At 41.5% G+C, this 9,478-nt stretch overlaps 1 protein-coding gene across 4 annotated transcripts in view; it reads right to left on the reverse strand.

The window, feature by feature from the left end:
• The window catches only part of CDIN1 (CDAN1 interacting nuclease 1), a 120,569-nt gene extending 111,367 nt beyond the window's left edge, over positions 1 to 9,202 (reverse strand). For 2 of the 4 annotated variants that reach the window (XM_088671281.1, XM_035110478.3), the window contains exon 1: positions 8,547 to 8,800. In XM_088671281.1, the coding sequence (XP_088527407.1) occupies positions 8,547 to 8,653 (107 nt within the window). In that variant the 5' untranslated portion in view covers positions 8,654 to 8,800. Of the gene's footprint in view, positions 1 to 8,546 lie in introns of all 4 variants that reach the window. The other 2 variants (XM_035110485.3, XM_035110456.3) reach the window with 2 other exon arrangements.
• Between the last annotated feature and the right edge of the window lie 276 nt (positions 9,203 to 9,478).

Below are 9,478 nucleotides of genomic sequence, written 5' to 3' on the forward strand. Positions count from 1 at the left end.
CTGGTAGGTTTACATACAAACACACACCTGTGTGTCTACTCCACTAATTCTTAATTTTAAGAAAATGAAAGGAGCACACACACATTCACTTATACAATACTTTGCCACCATTTTCTATGGTAAATAGATTTGACTGCTACTTTGCTATCAGTTTATGTAGATGTACATTTGGTACAGAAGCAGACAAGCCCATTCCAGGTAAACAAAGCAACAGCATCCAGGAACCTAACATTTCTATTTCTTTGCTTACTTACTAGGTAGGTCCCAGCCAGATCTACTAAAACCCTCCCTATGTTGCCCTGCCATTCACCTCAACCTTGACCCAAAGATTAAACTCACTTTTATTGCACACAAAGGTCATCTGTATTAGGTCAACATTCAAAGTCCCTTGTCAACTAAGGTTGATATATTCCAACCTTTCCTACTCTAATGCATCAAATTTTTCATGGTGAGGTCATATGCAGCAAACGGTATATTCAGCAATTTATTGTTCAATTGTAATTTAGCACAGAGTATGATTGTCCAAAAAGCTGTCACATGAATAAAATTTTTGCCACAATATGCTGAATCCCATAACCCTGCAAAGCTAACAAATCTGGTCCTGCATGCAGACTCCATAAAGAGCTGTCCCTGAACTGTAATGCAAAAATTACAACTGTTATATTGAAGTCTGCAGGTATGGTAGAGTATGTATAATAGTATTAAAAAAAATATGGCAGCAGCCAAATACCAATAATCACATACGGACAGTGTTAAATCCCAACCTCCTAGTGTTCTTGGCCTTTTAAATCAGAAGGCATCTATCTCGGTTATGACACCAAGGTTGCTTAAGGTTGAATTATTTGTAATAATAATTAGTAGAATGGGTTATGTCTAGCCAAAACAATATATGTGCAGGGGAAATGCTATGCACATATAAATAAATTGTATTTGTTTATAGATTTATATACCACCAACTCATACAATATAAAACGATGGTGTATAAGAGGATAAACAATAAGGCATAAAAACTATTAAAACAGTACAAAATTATTAAAATTACTGGCAAATCAAAAAAGTGAACAGTTTCAAAGGCCTGTCCACATGAAAAGGTCTTCAAAGGGATGCCTGAAAAAGAAATGTACTATGGCAACATGCCCGTGACCCTTACCCAGGGTGAGAGTCTGAAAGAGGGAAAGTTGTTTTGGTGGTGTTCACCCTGAGTGAGACAGGGGAAGGAGTGTTGCAGTGGTATTGTAATATTCCACTTGACAGCGTGGGATGCACTTACTACTGGGCCTTAGTCTATTTTCTCTGGCCATAATTTACCAGCTGCATATAGTAAAATCAGATGGTGGTGCTAGGATGTGTCTGGGTGGGCAGGGAGGAGGGAATTACGAAGATGCTGTCCCAATTTTAGTGGTGGTGGTTGCAGAAGGGGTAGAGTGGAGGGGCTGACCACCATCTAGAGTGGAGACCTAGATACTTGGCCTAGACTGAGGCTCCCATTCCTCCAGAAGTTACTGGTAGCTTATCTGTTGAGCCCTCTGGTTTGGTGGTGCTGTTATCTGGAAAACAGACTGAAGAGTTGCAAGTCACCCAGCTTCATTCCAAAAAAGCCTAGAAATGAATAGCAATCAGGAAACTGTAATGGCTAGTTGATTTTAAATTTGTATATGGTTTTTATTGTAAGGTTTTATGTATGACTGTTGTAAACTGCTCCAATAATTTTTTATGAATGGGGGTATAGAAATATTTTAATTAATTCATTAACAAAATACAACAAATGAAAATTGAAGATGACCTAAAACTACCCAAATTAAAGGGATAAAGGATGGGCTTCTTCAAGAGTTGTCTAATCAATTTCTCTTTTAATTAAAATACACTCAAACATAAAAATGCCTTGATGAATGTCCATTTAGTCCAGTATTCTGTTTTCATGGTCTCCTATCAAAAACCAATGTGAAGCCTACAAGGAAAAGATAAGTACAGTGCTACCTTGGTTTTCAAATGCATTGGTACTCAAACAACTTTGAACCTAAACACTGCAAACCCAGAAGTAAGTGTTCTGGTTTGCAAACTTTTTTTGGATGTGCTCTGTTTTGAGTGTTACGCTTCCGATTTGCATGCCACATTTCCGTTTGGAGTGTTACACTGAGGTCTGTCTGTTTTTGCTATTTACTTTGCATTTTTGCAGCTCTTTTTTATTGGTTTTTGTGACTGTGTGGAACCCAGTTCAGCTACTGATTGATTATTGTGTGGCTGAAGTACATTGTTTATTGCTTTCACTTTATAGATCAATGGTCTCATTAGTAAAATTTATGTTAAATTGCTGTTTTAGGGGTTGTTTTTAAAAGCGTGGAACATATTAATCCATTTTGCATTACTTTCTACAGGAAAGTACGTCTTGGCTTTGAAACGCTTTGGTTTTGGAACAGACTTCCAGGACAGATTAAGTTTGAGGGCCAAGGTACCACTGTACAAGAACACTCTCCTGCAATCTACAGCAACTGGTATTCAGTGGCATACTTGCCTCTAAGACAGGAGGTAGTATTTAGTCATCATGAATTGCAGTCATTGATAGGCTTATCATCCATTAATTTGTCTAATTGCATTTTAAATCTAAATTTAAATCTAAATCTAAATTGGTGACCATCATTACAATTTATGGAAGTAAATTCCAGTTTCACTATGCACTATGTGTAAAGAGGAATTAACCACTATGACTTCATCAGGAGCATGATCGAGTCCAGACAGCTCCCTCTGGAAGCCCATGTACAGAGCCCTATTTCCTTCTCAATTACCTGGCAAAACACACCTGGAGCCTGGCTAATTTCTAATGCTGCCCAGCAAACTTAGGTTTACCAGTATCCTTGGTAGCTTGTATGCTGCTGTTGCAGCATACAAGGTCCCACTGGGGATGAAAACCTCCAATGAGATCTTCCACTTCCTATTGCTCCCACTGCCAGGCCAATTAGAATTGGAAAAAGTGTGTGTATGTGTATGTGAACACGGAAACTAGCAGTATATTCCTAGAATATTGTTTACACTGTCTATAGTCTTACGTTGCCAAGACTTTTAGAAATATTTAAAAATGTATTCTCATTGAAATAATTTAAAATGAGTTGCTATTGCAATTCACATTATAACCATACTATAACTTTTTCAGGCTTTTAGTGATTAGGATCATGTTCCACGGTCACAGTTCATTTGCCAGCTTAGTTCAATGTACCTTGAAGAGCAAGTAACACTTTACTTATTAGCTTTTCCTATAAATGTTATTGGCAAAACAAACTATATAATATAGCTTTCATAAATGATGGCATTCAGCAGAAGGACTAGTAAGTAGGACAGTGCCTTTTTAAAATAGTTTGCTCAAGCAGCCACATATAATCACAATGATTTCAACTGATGCACTGCCACTAAGTGGTGTTCAGAATCTTGGTAAGATTTACAAGCAACTTCAGACAAATAAATGCCAAGATTAAGGAGAGCTATGAAACCGCATCAAAAATACTGTGATAAGTGGTGACATTGTATAAGGCAGCTTTTGTGGCTGCGTGAATGGGAAGCCATGGGTTGCTTCCTTGCTGGAGTCTAGCCTGATGGAAATGTTGTAAGCCACTGTAATATAGTAGATAGAATGTTGGCCTTGGAGACTTGGTTTCAAATCCACTCAGCCATGGCACTCAATGGGTGGCCTTGAACAAATCTTCATCTCTGTGCCCAACATATATCACATGCTTATTTTACAATAAAATAGAATACCATTGTAAGCTGCTCTGACACGCTGTTGCAAAACATGCTGTTGTTTACAGAAGACACTCTGATCCAGCTCAATTGGGGTAGCAGAGTGGGTTGCCACTTCCTTCCTTTCCCCTTCAGTGCCACCGCCCATGCTATTTCAGAGAGTTATCCAACACTTGAGGCATTTTTTCAGAAAACATAGATAGTTGAAGGTGGGGGGGAAATCACCTCCTATTCCCCACTGCCTGCAGGGGCATCCAGTTGGCAGAGAAAACCACACATTGTGATTATGTCTGGGTCCAACCCCATGTATATATTCTTGCATAATTAATGTACTCAAAGAGATGCTTTTCGGGTTATTATTCTGTGAAGGTAGGTTCTAAGCAGTTTACAAGTATAAAACCAATTACAAAACACACATTATTAAAATAAATGATAAAGCAATTCCATCAAAACATTAAAATAAGCATTCACAATTAAAATGTGCAACACAAAAGAGCATGTTAAAACAACACAACAATTAGAAGAGTAAAAGGAGCAATTAATAAAAGTAAAACATAAAGTTCAATAAGAAAATCAGGCAAATGCTTGTCTAAACAGGCCCCAAAAACAGAAATACCAATGAGTTAATGCTCGACACTGCAGCTATCTGTTACATTCTACAGTGGTACCTCGGGTTACAGACGCTTCGGGTTACAAACTCCGCTAACCAGGAAGTGGTTGCTCCAGGTTAAGAACTTTGCCCCAGGATAAGAACGGAAATCGTGCACCAGCAGCACAGTGGCAGCAGGCCCCATTAGCGAAAGCAAGCCTCAGGTTAAGAACCGTTTCAGGTTAAGAACGGACCCCTGGAACGAATTAAGTTCTTAACCCGAGGTACCACTGTACTAGAATCATTTTTGTTTTGTTTTTTCTTTGAGAAAGGCTCTTTCCTTGGCAAGTTCCACGAAGTTGTACTTTGTCTGACAGTTTAAATATCAGCATCAGTTTCATCTCATCAGAAGCTCTAGATGGAAAAGTTCTGCCTTTGCTGAATTGTCCCAAGAAGCTTCAAGATTAATTTGATTTAAAAGGCTTCAGGAGCTTTCAAAGGAGAGTTGGTGGTTTCAGGCCATTTCCTAATGGACAGCTGCATCTATCATAAAACCATCAGGATTTATACCATTATTGGCAATTTCTCATCCACATACAGATACAATATTTTCATTTTAGAGTCTAGGCATATTGGAGGAGAGAGATATTCAAGATAGAACTGTATATTTCCACAGTTCCAGCTTCATGAATGGATGCATGTTCCCAAGAAAATGCACAGAAAATTTCTTAAACCATTCATGATTTCCTCCCCTTTAAGTTATATCATAATTTGAAAACACAGTTTGTCTATCAACTGAAGATTTCATTAATTATATGAATTTAATAACACATTTTAATAAATTTGCTAATTATAAAAATCTCAATAGCTGAGAATATTTCAGGCCAAACACTGGCAATTTCTGTGGCATATGGAATAGTTCACAACTCTGAACAAGAAAAACAATATTTAATTTTTAGCACAGGTCATATTTTAATCTTTTTTCCAGTTTTAATCTAGAATATAGAAGACTTCAAAGATGATACATTCAGAGCAGTATACTGCAAGATCCAGGGTTTGAAGACAGATTGCCATTACTTAAGCTGAGCACTTTCAGCTTTAGTTACCTGTTCTGTTGCTAAAAGGAAAACCATAGTGCTTCTGTTTGGAAATACAGAATAGATGCTAATATTGGTTACTACTACAAACTGGGAGGGAAATACAGTAAAAGCCCACAACTTACATTTAACTTGTGCATATTCAGCTTTATGTGTGTGGGGAAAAATATTAAATATTAAGGAAGCTGCAAGGCTTGACTTTGGTAATTCTACCCACCATTGAACCCAATGTGTTTGGGTTTAGGTAGGCCCACGTAAGTTGTAAGCTTACTGTACCTATTTAATTTTTATTCATGTCTGACACAGGGATGAAGCATCCAGTATATTCAATATTGTAATTTAATGCAATCAGAATTATGATGAGATATCCGCTTTTAGCACGAGACTATTTGGAACAACAACAAAGCATTTTGAAGACTAGCAAACTTTATTGTGCTAGAAGCTTTTGTTTCACAGAGCTCACTTCATCAAGTACATGGTCACCTGAATGGAGCTATACTTCACAGAGAGAAGATTAAAAAACAAACAAAAAAACTTTGCAAAGCAAGGTCTAAAGATCAAGCAAGGCGAGCAGAAGCAGTTACATCTTTTATACTACTAAGCTGAACTTTCCCAGTTTGTTCTGACCGTCTCAGAACTGGGACAATTTGTTCTCTTCATATCAACAGTACACCTATGTGTGACCCACATGTGTACTTCAACATAATTATGATTGACTCATGTTTCTTCAGCTTCAGTTACCTAACACTACTCCTATATGGGAGATATAGTAATGATATCATTACAGTGGTACCTCAGTTTGTGAACACAATTGGTTCCAGAAGTCTGTTCATAAACTGAAGCGAACTTTCCCATTGAAAGTAATGGAAAGTGGATTAATCTGTTCCAGACAGTTCGCGGAGTACCTAAACTGAAGCGTTCATAAACTGAAGCGAACTTTCTCATTGAAAGTAATGGAAAGTGAATTAATCCGTTCCAGATGGGTCCACGGCGTTCGTAAACCGAAAATTCATAAACCGAGGTGTTCATAAACCGAGGTTCCACTGTATCCAAGTCCATCTTGAATCCATCAGAACATCAGTCAATTTCCACTGCACCATTAACCTTAGTCCTAAACAGTCCATACAAGTCCACTTTCTGGACACTACAGTACAGTACAACAATGTGAAAGGCATATAAACCTTACATTAGAAACAAATTGACCACCATACCCATTCGTGCATTTCCCAACTACCCTCCGGAGCTCATCACTATCTACGGTCTACAGCAAGTCCTTTAATATGCATCTAATTCAGGGATCAACACCTGCATCTTAAAACTACAGTACTCATCAGGTGAAGTAAATATTCAAATCAACAGTGCCAAACAAGTATCTACCGTAGTGGTCACCAAATACAGGACAGGTGCAACAGAGAAAGCAGTAGGCCATGATTTGTTGTCAACTACAGCTCTCAGCTAAAAGCTCTCCAGAACACCACTAAGGTTCTAAAGTGTATTCTAGATTAACCAGCTCTTGATGAGAGGGTCATAGCTCAATGGTAAAGCCCATGCCTTGCAAGCTGAAAACCCAAAATTCAGTCCCTGGCATCTTCAGCTATGACTGAGAATGTCCCTTCTGAAACCCACGAGAACTGCTGCCAGTCAGCATCCACAATAATACATGGATCAATGACCTGACTTGGTGTTAGGCAACTTTCCTATGCCCCTTTGTACCTGTCCTTGGTTATAAGTGCAAGGTCCAGCGCCAAGGGCCTTCTGGCGGTTCCCTCACTGCAAGAAGTGAGGTTACAGGGAACCAGGCAGAGGGCCTTCTTGGTGGTGGCGCCCACCCTGTGGAAGGCCCTCTCATCAGATGTCAAGTAAATAAACAACTATCTGACTTTTATAAGAGACCTGAAGGCAGCCCTGTTTAGGGAAGCTTTTAATGTTTGATTCTATTTTTATATTCTGTTGGGAGCTGCCCAGTGGCAGAGGGTATAAATAAATTATTATTATTATTATTATTATTATTATTATTATTATTATTATTATTATTAGATAGCCCCACAGAAGCAAATAATCATCAACAATGGGCCAGCCAACCAAGGTATAAACCCTAGTGCCAATTCTGTTGCTTTAATTTATTATTTAAAGACATACTATAAACTCAGCTTACCGAAATTCATCAAATTATATAAAACAGCTCAAGTAACAGTGAAAAGAGTTCTGATTATTAAAACTGATTCTTGTAAACTGTTTAGGTGTTTATCGCTGTGTCAAATACTCTAACCCAGGCTTCCTCAGCCTCGGCCCTCCAGATGTTTTTGGCCTACAAGTCCCATGATCCCTAGCTAGCAGGACCAGTGGTCAGGGATGGTGGGAATTGTAGTCTCAAAACATCTGGAGCACCGAGGTTGAGGAAGCCTGCTCTAACCTCTGCATCTTTTTCCCCACTTTGCGGTGTATTATTTGAATTGGAGAGAAGCAACAGGTAGGAAACAAGCAAGTGGGAAGCAGCTACTTTAGGTTGCCCACTGCGGTGCGTAATGCGACAGGGACCACGCACAACTTTGGAAAGCTTGTACCCGGCAATCAATTAAACACCATTAATTACGATCCACTTCAGGTCTCTGAGAATGCAGGAATTACATGCAAAAAAGAAGGTCGGGAGTTTTGCAACCAAGTCGAACCCTAGGAATGCTCAGCTCAAACAGAGCCTCCACTAAATCCAGCAATATGGTTAGGAGCGCGAGCCTAATCACATCTACTCAGAAGTAAGTCCTACGGGAATCAATTGGGGGGGGGGCTTACTTACTCCCAAGTAAATGGGGTTATGCTTGCAGCATTGCTCTCAAGTGATACTTTTATGGCGCACCTTGAGACCCTCCTGCTCGCAGTGCTTCCTCACAAACCAAAACAGCTTCCCAGGCCCGAAGCAAAGGCAGAGAGCGCCTTTATTTACATTGCAAACATGCCAATCTGACCAACTCCCTCCCGCCGCCGCCTTTCACCCCCCCCCCCCATATTTTAAAAACCAAATAAAACAAAACCCCGGGCCTGCCGCTTCCCTGCCGCCGCTTCCTTCCCTCGAGGGGGCGGGGCTCGCCCTTGACGAGGGAGGCGGAGCTCTGCGGGAGCCCGCGCAGACTTACCTGGGGAAGCGCTCCCTCAGTTTCCTCAGGCTCTGCCTGGTCGGAGGCACTTGGGCCAGGAACCGGGCGACCTCTTCGTACTGGGCTTTGGTCAGCTTCGTCGCCATCCTCCCCGCCTCACACGCCCTCAGTGGGCGGGGGCGAAGCGCGGCGGCGGCAGTTTCAAACGCAGAGCGCGGGAAAGCCTTTCTTGGCCTTTCACAAGAGCGGGGCTGGCGTGTCTGGGTGAAGCGCCCCCACCAAAATAAAGCCTCTGCCCCGACCCCTCCGTTTCGCGCCTTACAGCCGGGGAATGAGGGACGCTCATGCGCGGTTCCGCAGCTCCGCCCTTCGCTCGCCGCCGCCGCCGCGGGCGCACCCGAGGTGGAAGGCGGCCTCCCGTGCGGGGCTGAGCGGGGAGAAGGCGGCCTCGGCGGTGCCCGCTCCCTCTCGCCTGCTCAATGCTGGCTCTTCTAGTTCAGAGCCGGGCGGCCTGGGAGCCCAGCCCCTTTTCCTGCAGTTTCATTTTCGTGACTTCGGTTTGTGTGCCAGGAGGAGCGCCGAGGTGTAGGAAGGAAGGGGGCACCAGCTGTTAAAGTCGAGCCCCCCGGCGTTGGGATTTTCGGGGGGGGGGAGGTTGTGCACGGCTTCCCTTTGCCTTGAACTGCGATCTGTGTACGCACCAGAAAAGTTGCAGGTGTGTTGGGAGCGTTTTGTGGAGGCGGGTGGGATTTCAAGCCCAGAAAAAGATAAAACGAGGTTAATATAGCTCTTTAATTTCAGGATTTATGAAACAATCTATGGTCAGAAAATGGCCAGAAGTGGAATAGGAAACAGAATACCGGTCATGAAAGGGAATTGCAGCATAAAAACCCTACAAGACATTTGAAATGCAGAAATAGACGCACGTGGGAAGATATGGGAGAAAAGGGGTTTCAACAAGGGTCAGAAAC

This window comes from Zootoca vivipara, chromosome 1, assembly GCF_965207765.1.
Source record: "Zootoca vivipara chromosome 1, rZooViv2.hap1.1, whole genome shotgun sequence".
NCBI classification, from domain to species: Eukaryota; Metazoa; Chordata; class Lepidosauria; order Squamata; family Lacertidae; genus Zootoca; species Zootoca vivipara.